The sequence below is a fragment of the Anguilla anguilla genome, chromosome 10 (assembly GCF_013347855.1).
Source record: "Anguilla anguilla isolate fAngAng1 chromosome 10, fAngAng1.pri, whole genome shotgun sequence".
NCBI classification, from domain to species: Eukaryota; Metazoa; Chordata; class Actinopteri; order Anguilliformes; family Anguillidae; genus Anguilla; species Anguilla anguilla.
The window spans coordinates 16,199,284-16,221,216 of NC_049210.1; the positions used below are offsets into that span (position 1 = coordinate 16,199,284).

A 21,933-nucleotide genomic window follows, 5' to 3' on the forward strand; every position below is an offset into this window, starting at 1 on the left:
CATCCATGCCATCCTGCTCAGGGATAGATCCTGCAAATCCAGTAGTCTAAATCGAGCTATTGGCAACACAGTCTTATCCAGACAAAACGTTTAAAACTGTTGCCTTCCATGTTAATAAGTTTTTTTTTTTTTATTTAAAAACTGAATAAAAACCTTTTTATAATAAAAAAAAGTAATTTCTATGAGCATATAACAGGACTTTTTTGACAATAAAAGTTAAACAAAACAAACCCAGTGCCTGTCAGCTAATTGTATTATTTCCACCAGTTGCAACCAAAATACAGTATGTTAAAGACAGGATTTATCTGGACAACAACGTGCAATTCATCGACTGCCTGGATCACAAGGTTTTAGGGACCACTTCTATATTCACAGGATGGATAAAAAGGATAAAAAGAATGAGTTGGGAAGCAGGAAAACTGAGGGGCTCCTAACATACATACATAGAGCACGTATACAACAGCCTCTCAACAAACCGGTTGTTTTTGCTTTAGCTTTCTGGGACCAGTATCCATGCTACAATTCAGACTGTGCTACACTACATCACAAGAACTGAGCTCAGGGGCATATCTGTGTTCCTTGAGCATCCAAGGCCCTTTGCGGCTAAAATTAGAACTAAAAACTGGTCCCAGAGCACATTTTCAACAGGAAACGGTCTTCATCTTGGAAGTTCTCACCGAACTCTTGACACAGAAGGTCATCTGCATCAATGTCTCCTTAATGTGTCGCTCGAAACGCACTCATGTTAGCAATGTAAGTAAGTTCAAGTATCCCATTCGCCAACTTCTGCTCATTAACAGTTTGTGTCACACAAAAAAATACAGAACACATTTGGATATTTTCATGACATTTATTACGTAATTGCAAACACTGTAAAAACATTTTATATGATACTAGGCTATGGCTACCTAACTAAAACTGTATACACATGCACAAACAGAAACCAGGATTGTGTACATGGGCACACACACTCACACAAATTAATGCACACGTATGCACACACACGTACACACACAATCCCAAAAAACAGAGACTTTTGTAAAACTGCTTTCATAAGACCACGGTATGTGTTAGAATGTTAACATTGCTGATCAGTTTTACTTAGCTCAGGTGCTTTTGCTTGAGTGCTTTCTAGGATTCATAAAAATGAACTCCTCTGCCATGATTCATTATTAAAGTCAGACTCACCATTTTACCTGCACATGTTAGTTGAGATTCAATCAAACAATAAAAATGACTGGCATTATTTCAAAAGGAAGAAAACCTGTCCTGAACCCTACAGAAATCTTTTTCATATTCATATGTTCACTTCTTCTTTTAACTGCACCATTGAGTCTCGTCAACAATTGTTCCGCATCTGGTGAGGCTCCACCCCTTTTTCCACACCTGAGTGTTCTCCTGTGGTCCATTCAGATGACACATCATCTAAGCAGCTTAAAGTTACAGCTTCACGTTGCTACACAGAGCTGATTTGTAAACACTGCAGCGGAACTCCTATAACAGCAACCTAATAATTTGTTCTGCATTTTTTCCCCAACATTTGACTTTGCGGAAAACACCCTGCATTAAAACCTTTCTGATTAAAAACCTCTCACCACCCCCTACACAAGGCTATGCCACCACCACCACAATCACCAGTCGATTCCATGTTAATCACGCAGGATCCAGGTAATACAAAAACCTTATGCTTTACCACATACAACAACTTGAAGCCCGGTACCTCTGTGCAACTGGTTAGAATAGATTAGGCTACATGAGATCTTAAGAAACCAATGCATTATGTCTTGAGCATACATTCACATATAATATTATTAACAGCTCTTAAGGAGTGCAGCCAGTCTGGGTGAAAATCCTTAGAGGATCCTTTCTGAACTCGCAAAGCAAAGACAGTATTCTCACAAAAGTGAGAATCAACCAGCCAATAAACAGGTACCGTCACTCCACAATACATGCACTCTCTGCTTTCTTAGGGTTAAACCAGGAACCCTGTCCCTGGCAGTTAGGAGACTGCGGGTTTGCTTTTAATGATGCTTGGATGTTCTCTCTGACCTTGCCCACTGCTCCTTATCTTAGCACGTTTTTTTTGTAACAAAAGTGACCGCAATGCAATACATTCAGAAACGTCCGAGACATTTCTGGCAGCGCTTGTTGGGGTGGAGAGGACAACTTTTCTGAACTGGCTGCTTTGGATGCAAGCGCACACACATATGTGCACGCACACGTACGCACACCACACAAACACACACACAATTTTAATTAGAGGTAATATCCAGTCATTATCCCACCCAATGCACTCCACTCAGCCCAACTCCATGTCCATTTTCCCCCAGATACAAGGCCACCAGTTACCCTCAATATAAAAAAAACATATCATTACGATCACATGGTGAGATAGTGTAGAGAACAGGGGCATACATGTACACGTCTCACACTTGTATTTGAAATGGTAATCAGAGGCAAAGTTTGGGTATTCTAAATGCATAATGTATGAATACGCTTACAGGGATTCATAATTAGAATAATGATCACATTAACACAAACATGATTATGGAGACCAATTCTGAAACAAATTTTCCTTCATGTCATTGTATTTTATTTCAGGGTGTGATTACTAAGACATAACTAAACAAAAGGAAACTGTTGCCACGTTATATATATATAGTTTTGACATGACACCCATCAATCCAGGAAACACCATAACCATTATTATTACAATGGTGCCGAGCAACAAAAACAAATGTTTGCATGCAATGTCATAACTAATAACATTTTAAAAACAGCAAATAGTACAAACATAGCTGTCCAAAAATCAACTAGCCGTGCTCAAGCTATGCAGCTGATACGCAGTTCGAAAAGGCACGATCCATACAGTTTTAGTAGATTCTGTTAAAAGAGTTCAAACAATGTCCTAATAGGCAAAATCTGCACCGGATCCGATGACACTGCTGTGCTAATCTCACTTACAGACATAATGTAGCCGCTTCAGGACTTCTTTGAACGTCAAAACATTGTTGTCCATGATGGTCGATAGCTTTCTGCAAGTATCCAAATAATTCAGCTTTAACTGAGAAGTAGCCCATAGCAATGCACACACGAAGGGACAAAGCCACATGCTGCTTGCTTCTTGCTATTGCAGCTATGTGACATCATAGAGGTATGCACGTTAAGGGATGACCCCCGGAGGAGGTGTGCGAGTGTTATTATGTGTTTGATTTGGGAAGGGAGGTGAGGTGTGGAGACGTTCCGGCTCCCACTGTACCCCGGGGTTGGGTGCAGACAAACCCTATGTGGGCTCAGCAAGCAGAGGGTGCATGAGGAACAGCAGGGGGTCTGAGGCGAGCCAGGAGAGCGGAGGCAGAGAGCTGCACTGCGTGGGAGTGTTCCTGCCTGAGGCCGGCCACGTCAGGCAGCCTCGTCTGCACTGTTACTGCAACCCCAGCCAGCTCAGTCCAGGCACAGGGAGCAGGGGAGGAAGGGGGGGGGGGGGGAGATTTTGGAGAAAGATGTGGAAAATAAAAAAGGAGAGTGGGATAGAAGGAGGGGGAAGCAGCGTGACTCGGCCAGCTATGGGGTTTACTGCGGTGAGACGAACTGACCACTGCAAAAAGAGCACCCAAGGACAAGAAGTCTTTAACTAAGTTTTAACTTGAACACACCAGCTGAGAACACTGCCTAAACAGTACATTAGAGAAAACTCAAAGGCCTGAAATATGCTGATATGAAATAAGTTTTAGCTTATTAACTTCTTCTGTAGATTACCTCCTCTGTGCATTTGGTCTCCCGGTGAGTTTAGTAAGTTATTCTACCACCATATTACCAACAGACCACAAAAAAAGAAAAACCGACCAGATAAGACTTTAAATGGTGAAAGGCTTTGCAAAGAAGTCAGATCCATGGTTACAAGACACAAAATCTGGCGCACTAACCCAAATACTCAAGACATTTACATGCATCACCGACCAACGACGATTCCTTCATTATTCAAAGGCTCCAAAAACAAAGGTACAATTCTATTTAAAACAAGGACAAAGGCGGAATACTTCAGAGAGCACGATCAACTTCAGTAACTAAGGGGCACATAATATGCAGTACTGAAAGACATCACCTAACAGTTTAATGTGTTTTCCACCCTCACTCTTTGATTCCTATTCCCTCCCAGAATAGTGAAAATGCAACTGTAGATTTAAGAAAGGAACATATATATATATATATATATATATTAATATTGTGCAATCACACTCGAGCCAATGCCAGGGTCACCTGCTGACTGCAAGAGGCATACACATCAAAACAGACAAGCGATCCTTAGGTTTCCAACAGACTAATGCCAATGGGCTTGGGGCTGAAAAGTGTCACCTTCTCTTAGTGGCAAATCCATCAATCCCTAGTTACACAGTGAAATCAACCCTTGACACACAGGCACAAATTCTGCAAGAAGTAAATAGATCTATAAAAAATAACAATAAAAAAAAAACTTGCACGTTGGAAGCACAACCACGTGTTGGCATGCAAAGTGGCTTTATATTGACGGATGAGAAAGTGAATACGCTTCTGCTCCTATGAACACGTGAAACTCAAGTTCTCAGAGCTTATCTCGGGATGCCAGAACCAAAGAAAACATCTCCTGTGTAATCCACCTTGTTGCATGACGGTACAGCTTCAGTAACACAGCAGCACCCTCGGCTCCTTTCTGCACGTCCAATGAGAGTGAACAGCACAAACAGGTAGAGGTTAGTAAAACGCCCGTATTAATAAAACGCGCTGTGGGTAGCTCCTCAGACTGTCCGGCAGATCTGAGGTCGGTTTAAACAGTCACGACTGCACCAACATATGTACACAGGTCAGTGGATTAGAGCAGACTGCACGTGGGACACTGTAGGCCACGCCCACAGCTGAAATTTTAAAGAGCCAAGGGAGGCCCCAAAACCATCCTCGGTTTTGTTACTGACGATAAAAAAAGAAGATTAGGACATTCACTTTCCCCCACACTTTCCTCACACACACTCAGACAACAGAACAACATGCTCCGGTCATTACGGATTTGATATACAAAAAAAAAAAACAAAAACAAAAAAGAACGGACAACAAAGAATTACGCAAGGCCAACAAGATCCTCAAAGTCCAGCCCGTCCTGCAAAGACCAATGGCGGACAGTTTGCAGGCCGGTTAATTGAATATCTGAGGGCCCCTAATTTTGCTTGGTAAAACACACCAAGATGACTTTCAGTACATCCTGCCCCCCACTGGTAGCATTCACACTGCAAACTGTCAAAGTGGACCAGAAAATGCAGATTTTCCCCAGCTTCCCTAAACTAAAGGTGTTAAGGTAAAGATATGGTCTGGAAAATTCATATGTCATTTGGTTTGGGGAGGCAGCGTTGGTGTCCACCAAATGCCCACATGTTCTTCTGATGTATAAATAAAGCAGTATTCTTTCATTTCGTGATTAAAGATTGTTATAAAAGAAATACTGCATCAAATTAAAAAAACAATTACCCCATTCTGATCAAAGAAAAAAAAACAACAAAGAAGAAAAACTAACTAGAAATACCAGCCATGGAGTGTTTTATACTTATTACTTAGAATGTTTCTGTAGCTACTGTAGTACTGACCCATTTATCTTTTCTGTGTTGATTTCTCTTTTGGTTTTCAAAGTCTTCAGTGCAAAAATAAATGGCTTGAACAGAATACAGTCTGCAGGGTGTGGGCATTGACAATGCTGAGAGGAAACCTGAGGACAGAGTTTTTCCCCCACAATGCACAGCAGTGTGGTATCGTCTCACAGGTTCACAGGGTCACTGCAGCTGCTGTCCATGCTGCCAATTTGTGATTTCCCAGAATGCAGTGGCGGAAAAGGAGAGGGAAAGGGCTATGCTCCGTCCTGCAGCTCCTTGGCCTTCCTCAGGATAGTGTGCACATCAGAGATGGGGTAATCCTGTGGATGACAAGGCCAGGGCAAAATGAGCTTAGCTTGTGCTCACAACACACCCCCAACCAAACTGCTGGCAAGCCCACACAATGAATCCCCCTCCTGTTCACAAGGGACTGGCCACCTTGTTCTGCTGAAAATGCACAATAAAGAAAAAGTAGCCAGAACCTCAGAAATTTTCCACCTGTAAACCATAATTTATGAGGGAATCAGAAACCGTCTCGCTATTTACCTCTAGACGAAACAAAAGAAATACTGCTTTCCTATCCTCTCATATGACCCAGTGGTCGCACTAGCACACTGAACACTGCATCTTTGGAACACTGAAAATTTCAAAATATGCACTTTACACTAATTCACTTGTATTCTGAAAAATAACTACTGTTGCCATAAAATGATGCCAACTCACAATAATAACACAATAAACGTATGTTGTTTATTATGACACTTCTTACAGAAAAGGGGTATGGAATTGTGGGATTAGCAGGAAGAAATAAGCTCCAAATAATGTTTTTGCGTTCTGATGAAAACTTTTTCGCCACACAAACCTAGGAGTGATTATTTCCTCATCTTAAGCAAGCTAGCTAACGCTTCAAATGAACTGCTTCCTCTTGGAATCTCGCAATGGTAAGAACAGTTGTGTAAACATTGTGATTAATAAACAGAAAAATCACACGCTGAAAGACGATTGGCTCAAAGAAACAGGAGGTATTACTTTGACGTGGTTCAAGCCTGGGTCACCTGGTTTATGGCAATCTATCTGTAGGGTTGGCGGTAATTACTGTTTATCGAACGAAAACAAAGAAGAGTCCATTACCTGCAGCAGCCTCATATTCACCGTAAAGTCCCCGGCCAGCAGCTGGTCCCGGATCAAACTGAAATTGCAGACAAAAAATCAATTTGGACCAGCAGCGAGCAGAAACAAACACTGTGAAGGTACCGAGCATGCAGGAATGCAGGAACACATAATGCACCGCTACGTGCTTGTCACAGAGACACGCACTTAAAGTGTCGACAGGCCGCGGGTAACTACAGAAACGGAGAAGGACGAGGCCTCACATCAGCATGGCGCAGCACACCAGGATGAGGAAATCGAAGCGGTCCTTGTCGGAGAAGAGCGTGTCCCAGATGCGGATGACGTCCGGCAGCAGGAACTCCTGGGACAGCAGGAGCGTGAGCCAGCGAAAGGTGAAGTACTGCGGCTTGATGTTCTGCTCTTGCTAGGGAGACAAGGAGGAAAGGGAAATGTAGTCCAGTTATTGAGCCGTTCCATGCAAATGCCTTCAATCCAGGTGACATCATTTTCAGGGCGAGGGCCTGTACATTTCCTTTCTTGTTGGATAAAGTATTTATGTGGCACAGTAGAAATGAGACAGATATACTATTCTTCAAGTGAGAGCCAACATATTAAGCAATGTCTTTTGGCTGGAGTACCCCTTTAACTGAACTCCAAAACAAGGAACAAAGTCCTGAAGGGTAAAGCAGATGTTGGGAAAGACGGAGAACCAAACAGAAATGTTATGTTTCCACAGAGGCCTGCTGACCAGTTTGAGGTAGAGCTCCATGTCCCTCTCTTTGAGCGTGGAGAAGACGCTCTCCATCTTGTAGGTGATCCCACACTGAGAGTCATCCAGGCTCTTGATGAAGTTGTCCCTGTTCTCTGACATCAGGTTGGTGAAGCAGAAGAAGGTGTCTGCCTCCGCATGTTCTGATCCAAGAAAAAAAAACAAATTAAAGAGTCACTTCATTGTTTTTCCCATTAAATATATTCCCTAGTGCATCAGTTTGTATAGGAACAAAAATATAAACGCACACAATTTCAGTTAAAGGATCATTTTTTAAACCTGGTTATTTTCAAAGTATTTTCCATCATTCTTATCAGTTTAGATTTTTATTTATTTTATGCACCTGCTTTATCGTTGGGTTTTATGGTTTTTAAAGGTTTTTTTTTTCTCCATGTCTGCATGCGTGCAGAATAGGTAAGTATGGTAGGTCAATTCTGTTAATTGAAACTGAATTATTTTACTTTTAATGCCGGTGAATAAATTTCAACTTTCACATTAGTTTTCTCTTCCAAACAAAGGATTAGATTAATTGGTCTGAGGTAAACTAAACTTGCATATTCATATGACCCATATGCATTGGGAAGCTACCGACATGGCGAAAAAAATGAAAAACTCAACAATGAAGCGTAAAATACTATCAGAATCGACAGGATTGATGGAAAACACTACAAAAATAAGTCTCAGGTTGAAAAAAACAATTATGATGCAGAGCATGTTGACCCATACAAGGTCTAACAAAATAAGCAGGTTAGTCTGCTAACAACAGGCGGCTTCCACTCAGTTCCCTAACCTGCTCATAGTAGACCCTGGCCTGCCATGTATTTAAAGATCCCTGAGAATGAGGAAAGAGAAGTTAGTTTGTTCAAGACTATATTTTTCTGTATTGCATTCCCACTCTTTACCTGCAGGGGGAGCGGTGTCTACAGACAAACCGTCTCTTAACAGTTGAATTACACCAGTGAGGGCAGGAGAAGCTGCCCTCATGATGAGATTAGACCAATGAGTCAGAGCGTGAAAGGAACATCAATAAGTGCATTTTGCCAGGAGCACTTTGGTAAATCCTGGTCACCCTATTCTGAAGTGACGGGTACCAGCCACACACTCATGACTGTGCTGGGATGCATTCCAACAGTGTAGAGATGTAAATGCAATGTGGACCTAACTCCACCCATGCCTGTCATACACAGTTAAATGCAAAAGTATTGGGACAGTTTAGGCTCTATTTTCCAGCACATTGGATTTGAAATAAAGCAATGAATATGAGATTAAAGTTCACACTATCAGCTGTAATTGGAGGGTATTTAAAATTGACACCAGTTGGTCCTGAAAGAATTTCATACATAACCCCCTCACTTTAGGGCAGCAGAAGTAATTGGAAAAATGAAGATAATCTGAAATAAAGTCTTAATATTTACAATAGTGTTTGTTTGATAACTTGCTAATTCTTTGCATTTGATGACTGCGACCCATAGACATCACCAGACACTGGATGTCTTCCCTGGTGATGCTCTGCCAGGCCTGTACGGCTGCCATCTTTAGTTCCTGTTTGTTTCTGGGGCGTTTTGAAGACATCAGGTCAGGTGGATTCAGGTCAGGTGACTGACTTGGCCAGTCAAGAACATTCCACTTTTTGGCTGTGGAAAGCTTGGCTACTTTAGCACTGTGTTTGAGGCCATCGTCCAGCTGGAAGGTGAAGTGCCATCAAATGAGTTTTGAGTAATTTGCTCAGAACTGAACAGATGTTTCTGTGCACTGCAGAATTCATCCTGCTGCTGCCGTTAGCAGTCATCATCAATAAAGCAATATGAGCCTGTTCCAGTGGCAAACCATAACCAGTAGCCCAAACCATAGAACCACCTACACCATGTTTCACAGATGAGGGAGATCATGAACAGTTCCTTTCTTTCTCCACACAATCTTCTTTCTAACACACTGGTACAGGCCTACTGAGGTCTCATCTGTCCATAATATACTTTGTTCCAGAACTTTGTCCCAACACTGTTGCATTTACCTGTATGTATATATGTAGCAGTATGTGAGTATATGTGTATATTTTGATTATGCTCCTGGATGTCTAGAAAAGTCTGCATATATTCCTGGTGGGTGAAGTCTACCCACCAGCAACCTGGAAATCTAATTCAACAGTTTTAATTTGATAATTAGTTAAAGTGAGTTTAAACCTGCTCATTTGATTCAGTCAAGGACCTCACGTTAGGTAATTAAGACAAAGCCTGAATGAGCACTGGACTATGGGAGAATGCACATGCTCCCAACCTGTTTACAGGGGAGGAGTGCAGTGGGGTGTACAAATACCCATGCCAGTTCCTCAGAACAAAACTTCACAATGAACATGCCCATTTTTGCTCCGTCGACTTCTGGGCACGACGAGCGTGGCATCACGCAGTGAGGTGAGACAGACCTGTCCCGACTTGGACCGAGGAACTACTGGAGGCAATGCGAGCAAGAACAGATCACACCAGATCACAATGTGGTACAGTTCAAAGTTAAAATCAATGTCGGCTTAAACACAGGGCAGAGAATGAGAGCGAAAGGAGGGGACGAGCTTTCATGTGACGCTCAGAGATCACATGCTCCATCATGAGCCCCGACCCAGTCAATAAAACAGGTGTTTACATTCACGACAGCATTCATATCTCTAACTCTGAACGACACATTTAACAGAACAAAGAACACAATGCAAATGGGGGGGGGACTAACACTAGCTTACATTTGTTATGCAAACTCAGGTACTAATCCCTTTGTGGTTAGACAAACACCATCTAATAAATAATGGATGGTTTGCATGTAGACCAACAATAGGTAAGGTTCAGTGCTTCGTGAGAATCCTCTAATAAAATTCTACTAGCAGCCATATGGTTCTGCTGTACTCAAAATGGCAGTACTCCATTTTATTAGACAGGTCACAAGCGCACACTGAAGAATCTTGAAAGATTCTGCATAGATCTTTCAAAGAACCCCACAATACTGCATATTCACCTATGTCTACAGAAGACGGGTGCACAAAGTACAGAGAACAGGGTTGTCAATAATTTTGACACATATCTTTTTGGGAAACACATTTTTTATTTAATGAAAAGAATTCTCTGACCAATAATAGTAATATAAAAGAATATGGAAACTAGAAAGTTTTTTTCTCACAACACAGCTCATTAGCAGTGTTGTATATCTTATAAAGTCCTTTCTGGCTTGAATTTTTTTTAAGCCAAGCTACCTGCCTACCTATAGTCAGAAAGGTAGGGTTTAATGGCTTATGAAACTGAAATAGCTTGAATTACGCAGTTATTTAGAGGGGTGTGTAATCCCTAAATGTATCCCATAATCTAAATAGAGTGCATTCCCCTGAGACGGACAGATGTTCTGTACCTTTCCACTGATTGTTGGGATTCGTGGCGAAGGTGTAGTAGATGGGCCCCACAATCTCGTTCATGCCCTGCACGTAGGCGATGCCCGGGTTCAGCTTGGCGTAGATGAAAAGGATGCGCTCCACCACTTCCCAGTGCGCCTCGCAGCCGTTGGGGAGCACTTCGTACTCGTTAGACGGGTACAGATTCTGAGCCTTCCCAGGGGAGCTGACCTGAGTTCGCACAGAGATCGCATACAGATCTGTCAGAACACTGGAATGCTGGGAACAAACGCTCAGAATTTCACTCTGCAGTTACAAACTCTACAGTTACAAAGCAATAAAGGCTAATGTCAAACACAACTGTCACCCCATATTAGAGAAAATATCTTCTTTAATTGTCTACCTGCTACTTGTAAAGTGGAAAAAAAGTACTTTACCAGAGTACTAAAGGAGCAGTAAACCACCAGGTCATGAGCGTACACACACACACACACACACATAACGTAAAACACATGTCAAAAAATGTGTCAAAGGTATCAAACCAAATTCCAGAAAGTGCTGGAAACATGCAGAACATATTCACACAACATTCTTCTACACCAAGCCACACACTATGAAGGAAACCCCATTTTACTCACAGCAGTCCAAGCTTCAGAGCACTGATCAGGAGAGACACTTATCAGAGTGCATAATACTGGACCTCAGAGCACTCAAAGTTTAAAGCTTTTACAATTTATATTGATTGTGTTGCAGACAATATCAGAGTACTGGCTTTTATCAGTCCCCATTTTATTTTATTTTCTCTTTTTTTCTTTTTATAAATTTGGTGCCCAATGTGGGAATGTAGGCCTACATATCCAATTCCCACCCTAATTTTTAATGTCCAGTTATCAGCAACCACAGCCACGGTCATTTGTGAACCCTACTGCTGATGCGGGAGAGGTAAGAAATCCACGATTGTCCTCTAGAACATGTGGGGTAACCAGCTGCTTCTTTTCACACTGCGCACTACAGCTAAGCTTGCACAAAGAGTCAATGGAAGACCTTTCATATGCGGTTTTAACATGGGCACCCATTCAAACAGTGGGGTTTGCCAGATAGCAAAGAAACATGGACCATATCCTGAGTGATGTAATCAGCAAATACGCGTCACCCTATGGAGCTAGCGGCCAGCGACCCTAAATGCAATTGTCTGGCATGGTCCTGAATCACTATAGGACCATGCGGCCCAACTGTGCCTTAACTAGAACAGTGCCTTAACAGGATGAGCCAGCAGCTCCTGATCTACCTGTATATTATCTTTATAATAGTTAATAGTTACTCTGAGTAAGTGTGCCCAGTCCACCAACTCAAATGATAAATATATGCAGGTAATCCATACATTTTCAAGATCACAACAGACATAATGTTCCTCTGCCTCCTTTAACTTTTCTTGTTTTTGTAAAGCAATGCACAGCCACTAATTTTAGGGAGTAAATAACATATGTACAACTAAATACCAGGCGCACAAGCACATGGCTGATGATTAGATGTTAGCTGCTATAATTCCCTTAAATAAACGAAATTGCTTGGAAATGCCAAATGCACAGAGTACGAGTGTGTGAGCGTTCAAACTCAAACCCAGGGCCCAAACGGCCCCTCAGAAACGTACATTGGTCACTCCACTGCGGTTGCGGTCGACGGTCTGAGCTTTCAGGGTGGTCTGCTCCACACGCCGCCGGAGTGTCTCGTACTCATTCTGGGGGTCCAGGATGAGCAGGCAGGGGTACTCTGTGGGCCTCTGGAAGAAGGCCATGTCGGGGTACAGGCGTCTGCACAGGGAGGAAAGGGGGGTGCCGTTGGACATAGGAGCTTGTGGTAAGAGTGGTGCCCTCAAACACTGACCGTCCAAGGAGCTCCAGATCTGTGCGCAAGAGCTAGTTAGACTAAATATCACATGGTACAAATATAAAATCTGCATTCATGTTACAAAAATCATATCATTAAACATACATAGTTACAAATTCAACAGACAACATATTACACAGCATACAGAATGTCCATCAAAAGCAGGATCTCTGCACCAGAGGTTAATAAAAGAGTATTGCCATGCCATACCCTTTCTTCTGAACTGTAACAGCCTGGGAAGTATACATGCTAGTTTTAACTGCAGCTGAGCTAGCAATTAAGTTTCACAAGGTTGTTCAGCGAAAAATGAGTTTTTCTGTTAATTATTTGTGAGATAAATGTGTTTTCGGGGGTTTGGTCCCCTCAGCGTCCCACCTGACATCTTTATCGATCTGCAGCAACACCTCATTGTCCTTGAAGTAGTTATTCCACCTGCTGTCCGGGTTAGGGTTCAGAGGCTGTACATGGAGAGAAATTATTAATTTTTACTTCCCTTTCCCCAAACCCCATATAAATACAATACAGCATTACACTTAGAACATATTTAACACTGTATGTGGCATCTCTTTATGTCAACACTGCACTGTTTGCCTGACAGTTAAGTGAAAGGTGCCCTGCAAAACTTAAGTGAAGCATTTTGAAACTGAAAAAAGAAGATAGATGCCCAGAGGGAGGTGGGAGGCAGGGCTTATACATGACTGAATGACAAAAAAAGGGGAGAGCAGTTTTCCTTTCTATTAATATGGACAGAGGCCGCTGGAGTCAGAGATGATGAGGAACTCACATGGTCCTCCAGGGTCACATCCTCCCTTGAGAGACCCAGGTTTGCCTTGGCAATGCCTGGCTGAATAATCATCTCCTTCAGGAACTGAGTGTACAGCTCCCTGCGAAAAACACACACACACACACACACACAAAGTGAGGCATGATGGGACTTCAACAATAAAACAGGGTCAAAACAGCCAGCTTTGCGAGACTTTTTTTGTTTGCTTTACTTTCCCCACAGACAGCTGACTAAATGAAAATCGACCGTGGCTGGCAGAGCCTTTCATAATTAGTTCCTGTCATCATGCTCAAGTCACAGGGGTCTTTGCTGACGCTGTAATAATTCTCCGATTTGTTCATCAGCAATTACTTTAGTGACACTGCTCAGCTCCCTGTTAAAACAGCGTGTGATTTCCATTTAAAGATCCAAGCAGTCATAAACCTGAACACTAGTTTTGGCAGATGTCATTAAAAGTTTAGTGCAAAAAGTTCAAAAGGGTTTGGTGGACATGCGCATCTAATTTGTGGAGAAAAAGGGCAGAACACGAAGTTCAGAACAAACAGCAGCACTCTTCAAATTAAGACTAATTAGAAGTGATGACGAATGTAGGTCAACACCTGCACTGGACAAACAGCAATGGGAAGGGAGCCATCCTAAATAAAATCACTTCGGTGGCCCAGAGGTTCCACGGAGTGACGCATAATGGAGTTCAGTATTCTCCACCTCATAATGCAGAGGGGTTGCGACAATGGGACTGGCTAACACTAGCAACTGGTCGTTCCAAAATGGGGAAAAATAAAAAATAAGAAAAACATTCGTTTTTAAACAGTGCTTCTTTGACGGTGTCTCAAGCAGCGTCTCAGGCATTTTATGACAGCTTTCTCTTCTGACATGGCAAACATTGCTCCGATTGGTCTAAACTTATGTGAGAAATTGCGAACAATTGCAAACAAGCAAATGTCAGAAACATAAAGAGAAGCAAAATCTTTGGGGTTCTGTTGCTTTTTTTTTTTTTTTTTTTTTTTTACAACAATTTGATTTTTTTGTTTGTTTCCTTCAATCAAGTTGTATGTAATACAGGACAATATAGCGATATTATAGATAGAGGGGGGAAAAAAACATAAAAATAGGAGCTATATATAAATTAAACTTAATTTATAAACAAAAAACAACTGAGCAGATCTTGTTAGGGGGAATATCAACTCATATTAACTCATTTATGTAGGTATTAGCTGTGGATCAAGTGTCCATTACTGGTGGCATGGCTTTATTAACTTTAGCAATAAATCTTTCCAAGAGAAGAAAGTCAAAATAATAATGAAGCCATGTTCAAATCAAACCCAGACACACGCCAGCCTTTCAGTACGGATTTCTTATTTTCAGTAGGTGCTGCCATAAAAAACTCTTTGTCATATATTAAGATTGAAATGTGTGTCGTCCTCTAAAAGGAGTAAGGGTGGACATAGTGGATCAGCCATATTCAAGAGGCTAGCTAGGATTGATATTACATATTTCCATAGTTGATTCCAAGCTGGACACACCCAAAACAAATGCAAACATGTCCCCATAGCTCCCCATAGCCTTGTTCCATCTGAAACTGGTGTAACAGGGTGAAGCAAATTTTGTTAGTAAACATTTATTTATTTCTTCGCTCACTAAAGTTTTTATAGGACAAGAAAATATTGCCCCATATAGTAGCCCGATCAAATTCTAGACCCAATCACTGGAGATCTCTCTCCCAAACTGAAATGATTCGGAGTGGGCTGATATTGTTGCTTATTATCTTCACATAGGAAGGAAACCAAACCAGTTGTTCCAGTTGTCGGAAGGAATGAATAAACTATAGGATGTGTACTTTAGAGATCCAAGGACTCCACTTTTCCAAAGCAGTACAAAGCTGGAGATAAAATTGTTCTGTTGCTATACCACAAATTGTCAACTGGTGCTGTAAGCTTTCAGCTAGCAAAAACCTAACGTAAAAAAATAAAAAAATGAAAATTTGTAATACCAGAGTACCAACGCAACCACCACAAAAAAGAAGAAGCAACATGAAAAGTGACTGCAAAAAAGCATAACAAAATAAGATAATCTGCTTCACAAGCTCAGAGGTGGCACACTAACTAATAAACAATGTGTCTCTGATGGTCAGGGCCTAAGGAAACTCATTTGGGAAAGGTTTACCTCTGTTTCTTCAAGAAGGAGTCCCATAGTGCCTGCTCCAAAGGCAGATAGTTCAACAGAATCTGAAAGCAGCCAGGAATAGCTGTTAGGTAATAGGGATAGGCAATAAAAGGGGAGAGAGTTTTCAATCTTGAGGCAGACACGGCTGTTGTCTGGGGTGTTGAAAGGGGGGGTGGGGGGCGGGGTTCAGGATGATTATAAAAACAGTGACTGACAGAAGCCCTCAAAAATATTACAACATAGGATTTTCTGGGGTGGTGGGGTCCAATGAGCGATATTTTCATGGGTCCCAGAATCCCTGGTGGCACCCCTGGCTGTTGTACCCTTTAGCAAGATACATGAACAAAGTATAATGCTTAAGACATCCAGCTGAATATAAAAATATTATATATAAAATTAAAAACATATAAAATATTTATCTATACGAATCGTGCTGGATCCAGAGGTCTGGTAACAAATTATCAATATTGAACATTGCAGATACATCTATATGCTGTCATGCAGTCAGTTAATTGAGCCTTAACAGATACACTCATGGAGTTGTTCAGATGCCTTTGGAGGATATGCTGAAAATTACATTTGGGAAACATGACACGAAACCAAAAAGTTTCCTTGGGAAAAGGTATTCAGCCGTAATCACAACACCGGGTGCTGACAGCGACTTTGAATCCCATGCTACATATGGATCACTGTCGATGGAGGGGCAAGTGTTGTCACTCAAAGATTTCATATAGGAGGCTGGTATAAAATGGAGGAGGGCTGGTGGGAAATGAAAAGCAAATGGACTTACCTTCCAGCACAAGGCTCGGATTCCTCCTTCAAAGGGGATTCCTGTTTCAGAGGTAAAGTGATTACCCTTCAGCAGCAAAGGAAATGGAGTCTTATATAACATAAATAACAGTAAATCAACAAACCAAACCCATTAGAGTCAAGGCTTAACTGTGAGAGCAAAGGTATGCAAAATCTATTTGATCTTGTACACTGCTTACCACTGAAGCAGAGTTCACGAAGTGCCTGTAAGTTAATCTTCTCCTCTTCTAAGGCCACGTTAAATTCCTGAATCCTAGACAAAGGATTGAGGATGAAAATCAGATAGCTAAAATCATTACAGTAAACAAGCAGCAGCCTCTATACAACTGCCCATAGAGTATCGCTAGCACGACTGGGGATGGACATTGCAATTGCATTAAAGCCAACGACAAAGCAGCATTCATCAGACAAATTCATGCTGCTGTCCTTACTTGCTGTCATTTCACAATGCATGTTACATTTCCTGTGAAATTGTGTCACAGTCACAAAGGGCATGGCTGTATTGATTAAAATACTCAATGGCGCTTAAAACTAACATGAGCTGCAAAAAGCACATTAAAATGCAGGCATTGTGCAATGCAGCATATGTGAATGTTATGAGTCACATTCCACTGGCACCTCATTCAGATTGAGTCTGCACAGCACGCTAATGATAAAATGAGTGTGGGTGTGCTCTAAAAGAGCTAGATTCTTCCATTCTGTGACCAATGGGGAGCTTTAAAAAATCTGTATTGATTTTTAAAAAATTTAACAACAGACAGGGGGAAACTTACACATCCAGGCCAATTCAGATTTTTTTTCAAATCCAATTTGTTTTTGTCTAACCATCCACAATAAATACCATAAGTGCCTCATGTGTGGTCATATGAAATAACAGAGAGTACGAGAGAGTGACTTATGGCCTTTTCTACATTGGGAGAGGGAAAAAAATGTTTCTTTCATAATTCATACAAATCTGATCTACATATATCAGATTATCATGACCGTCTATAAGACTCCAGAGAATAACCTATAAGAGTCCAGCACGGTTGTGCCACTGAATGATTCTGAATACAACGCTGTGTAAACTTTACAGCTTTCAAATACACACTCTCCAAGTCATATGATAATGAATATTGAACGGTCTGACAGTCCAGAAAAGCCACAAGGTCCAGCTATTGCAACAAACTTATCTACCCTGAGCTGGGGCTGGATGTATCCAAAAACAACTGCTTCTCTCCTCACCTGACTATACATATGCTGCTTCCTATTCCACTACTTTCCAGAACTGCATAGTATCAGCAAAGTCGGCTTCCTGGAATTCAGTGGGAAAACATGTAGCTAGGTTAATGTGTCTTATCAAATGTTCTACACACAGTGTGGACATTGACCTTGACAAAACTGGCTATGGTACAATACACAAAAATATCTTTGTTACCAGAGTTAATTGGTTGCTTTGATTGGTCTTATACAAGCTCTTTTCTAGACTTTTCCCAAACTTGCATAAAACTGAGGGGAAGCAGTTTCCCTTTCCACTTTCACTCTGAAAGCTATGAAGTGTCATGTGCCGTCCTTGGAACAATTCCAACACAATATACTTGTTTGAACCACGAAAAAAACACGAAAAGAATACATGATGTGTTCATGTCTGGAAAAGACATGTTCGTTAAAAAGCACTTTACACTGCAACACGTTTAGCTAAATATTTCAGGGAATCCATTAAAATGTACATGAGTTTGAAACATACGTAATACAGTGAGGGGGTTTTATGTTAGTGCATATGTTGGTGATTTTTTAGTGCATTCTCTTGTGCTTCAAATGCTATGGAAAACATTCAACTATGCAATAATTTCAAATAAAAGTTGTAGGCTAAGTCTAAAGCACTGGGAAAGCTCAGAATCGTTAATTTGATAAGAAAGGAATGCAGACAGTTAGCTGACCATGCATAATTCGATTTAAGTCTGCAAACACTGGCCAACCAGGCAACAATGTGCTAACTGCGAGTGGTAAACCTACAAAGACAGCTTATACCGCACGCTAAAATCTATGGCTTTCCTTTTACAGCATTTAGTAAACCCATAAGGAAAGTTTAGGTAGGCATGCTGTTGGTTAATTACCTCTTTTACCGTAAACAATATGGTAACTAGCTAAGTATGCAGCTGGTTTGCCTGCTGACATCCCTGCAAACGTATTACGTTTCAAGCCGCGAGTTTGCCCAAATATTTATTATGAACAGAGCCAGGTTTGTATTAAGTAGACTACTTGGCATGCACAATAATTCCATTTAAAGGCAGATACTCTCTTGACAGCTATTACCAAGAGAACCAGAAGTCCATCAAGCTAGCTGAAAATCCAACATTTTCTCCATTCTAAACACAAGTTATGAAGGCTCGAACTAAACCTCGAAACAATATGAAAATTCAGACAAGCTACCGTTGACTAGACAGCTAGCTAGCTGGTTAGTTAAAACGGTTAGCTAGCCAATTAGCTCTCGTGTAGGCGACATAATTATAGTAAACTAGCTAGCAAACGAGGTTTAACTAATATATGCCAAAACAATTTAGTAATAACACATACGGTCGTTGATTAATCAACCATTAGACCACAACAACCGACTGACAATCGGCTTCACCAACACAGTCAGCAAAAAATGAATTTGCTAGCTAGCACTGCCTATGTGCTACGCTAAATACCTTGCCAGCTAACATGCGTAGCATTCATTGAAACAGCGGCCAGTGTGATATAAAAAAAACGTTAAACGTTATAGAGAACAACAAAACCCAGGGAAATGTGGTTCCATTGTCCCAATTAACACTTATGCGTATGCCCCAATATATTCACAACTAGGTTAATGCTAAAATAAACGTTTACTGTGTATTTTTCCTCACCTGCTTCTGTACGAACTCGACATGTTGACTTCCTCATCAAAACAGCAGGAACTCCGTGTTGCAATAAAAATATTCCGATTGGGAAACAACCTTGGTGGAACCTAACACAGAAGAAGGAAAAATTGCTTTCACTTTTCTGGTTTCGTGAATTAAACTAGCATGAATAGCCCTGTGAAGTGTCTTTCGTTTTGATTGGTAACCCAATAGCATATAGTTTAGGCATAATACTGTCAAGTTATGGGTTTATAATTTGCAGGAAACTGCACAGAATATTTAGTGAATATTTATAGTTGAATGTGTTACTGTTGCATGCTGCGAGAAGAGCGTGGGTTTTCAGCAAGTATGGCGCGTGCGTACATTATGCGGAAAACTGCAAGTATGAATACATAGAGAAAAAACATCAGGCTAAATTACAATTATGAAGAAAGCATATTTTCATTTAATTATGCGCCTTGGTCATAGAACAAATGACAGAAAACTGGTTTCTCCAAATGCTTTCAAAAATCTATTAAATAATCACTTTGTGGATGATTGTACGTGTTTCTGAGACATTGAGACTGTTTTGTATTGTAATACTTTATGTACTCTATGTGGTGTAAACGCATTTCATACGTTGCGAAATTGTTCTGCTGCTCCTCTTCCCAGGTCAGTCTTGAAAAAGAGATTTCCACGTAAGTGAGTCTAACCTGGTTAAATAAATAAACAAATGTATCCATCATTTGAGTTGTGCTGCACTGCACTGCAGACACCGACGTGTGCATCCGGCAGCAGATTTCTGGGGCCTATTTAGACCAAAGCAATGAGGGGAAACCGCGCCTCCATGGGATATACAATCACAACGATATACCTACCTCTACTTCTGACCTCAGGAGCCACAGCATGGATATGTGAATTCCCATATGCCTTTGACGATATGTCTTAGATGCCGCTTACAGCAACTTACCTGCGCTCTGGTCCAGGTTAAATCACTGAATTAATGGTTTTCATCCATGGCTTTTTCAACGCCGAAAAGGGTGCAGAAGTCAGAAATCAAAAGCAATATTTTCTTGGGGAAAATAAATTGGAAATATTTTATATATATTAAACGTCTTTACAAAATAGATACGGGCAAAGTATATTTTTTAAATCAACATTGATTACATGTGAAAGCATTTTTACCTACTACGAGTCTACAGTGACACCTGGTGGAATTCATAAGGAAATAGAATACACTGCCACTATGCATGCAATGCCCTTTCCTCGTAACCACTCAGCTGCTTTGAGGTGACACTCAATTAACAATGATCCTAACGGCTCCAGAAGGGAGTACAAAGTGTTTTCTAATTGCATTTGGTATAAATAGCCACAGTTCTGGGACATACTATATTTTTCATCTTGTTGTGTCCATAACTTCCCCATCAACGAGATGGAACCTTCATCTTTTGGTAGCTTGAAATTTTCTGGAACCAGGTAGTTGGAAGGTTAAAAACAACTTTGAGCAGCAGCTGCATGCCATTCAGGATTTAACAGATGTGTCCTCAAGTGCAAATATTCCGCTTGAAAAAAATAGGATAATCCTAAATTACGTACACTTTAAAGCAAATATGTCACAAAACCCAGGGTCATTCCATCATCTAGACAGCTTTGATAGATGTGCTTCCTTGACTGACAGACAGCTGCTTTGCATAAAATAAAAATAAAAAAACTGATCAAATCAACTGTGCAATATCTGTGCTTCCAGCTGAATCAACAGATGGGATGGAAAATGATATTATATATATTTTAGTCATTCTTCAAGGAAAATCTATCATAACTAATATGAAGGTTTTCCATGTTGATTCACTGTACCTTACTGCCATGAACCGCTCCTCAGTTGTGGATGGCATGAAGAAATTGAGGATTTTAAGGTTGATTTTAGAAATACATTTGTGACCTACAGTGCAAGTTAAATGTTGAAAACAACATTCATAAAGGGGTAGTTCTCTTTCTGGGTTTTTAGTATTATTTAAATTGTTTTATGTTTCTAATTGTCCCAGATTGTTTTTACAATGAAGAATATTTCAGATACTACGTAAGATTTTGATGGCGAATGGCGCAATACTACAAAGGGCTTTTGATGACCAGTGGCTGATGACCAATGGGGGCGTTCAGGGTTTCTGGTCCAAAGCAAGAAAATACACTTCAAGTAATTCCAAAGCACCTTATACAGCAGCATTATGTTTCCACAGGCTGTCCATAGAACAGATTAATTTAATAGCTTTTTCAATTATAGACATAAATATTAGTTTTCATTTCATGCCAGTACTCTTTTTTAAATTAAACTGAATTACAATTTAAAGAATATTCAGGGTTATTTGGCATGCTTTGTAATATAAGGGGGGGGGGGGGGGTGAGGCAATGTTGAGCAGTAAGTTTTTTTTGTATTTGATCTTCTGACTGAAACAACATTACGTGTACATCCATACAAGTTTTATTTTATTAACTGGTGTGTCCTGCAACAGACTACTATGAACACTGAACAAGTGTGAATGTTGTCTAATGAAGAGAAGTAATCATAGCAGGACTGGAGACAAGAATAAGTTGTT

General features: G+C 40.8%; 1 protein-coding gene across 1 annotated transcript; it reads right to left on the minus strand.

Moving 5' to 3' along the window:
• Positions 1-835: 835 nt before the first annotated feature.
• Positions 836-20,042, minus strand: tbc1d13 (TBC1 domain family, member 13). The gene is made up of 13 exons (XM_035379056.1): positions 19,982-20,042; positions 19,370-19,470; positions 16,682-16,755; positions 16,483-16,523; positions 15,693-15,754; positions 13,530-13,629; positions 13,121-13,203; positions 12,510-12,669; positions 10,879-11,089; positions 7,474-7,637; positions 6,989-7,149; positions 6,747-6,804; positions 836-5,935 (listed from the first exon to the last, which is right to left on the minus strand). Exons 2-13 carry the CDS (start codon positions 19,390-19,392, stop codon positions 5,870-5,872), a joined length of 1,203 nt encoding a protein of 400 aa, XP_035234947.1. The 5' UTR covers positions 19,393-19,470; positions 19,982-20,042; the 3' UTR covers positions 836-5,869.
• Positions 20,043-21,933: the final 1,891 nt, after the last annotated feature.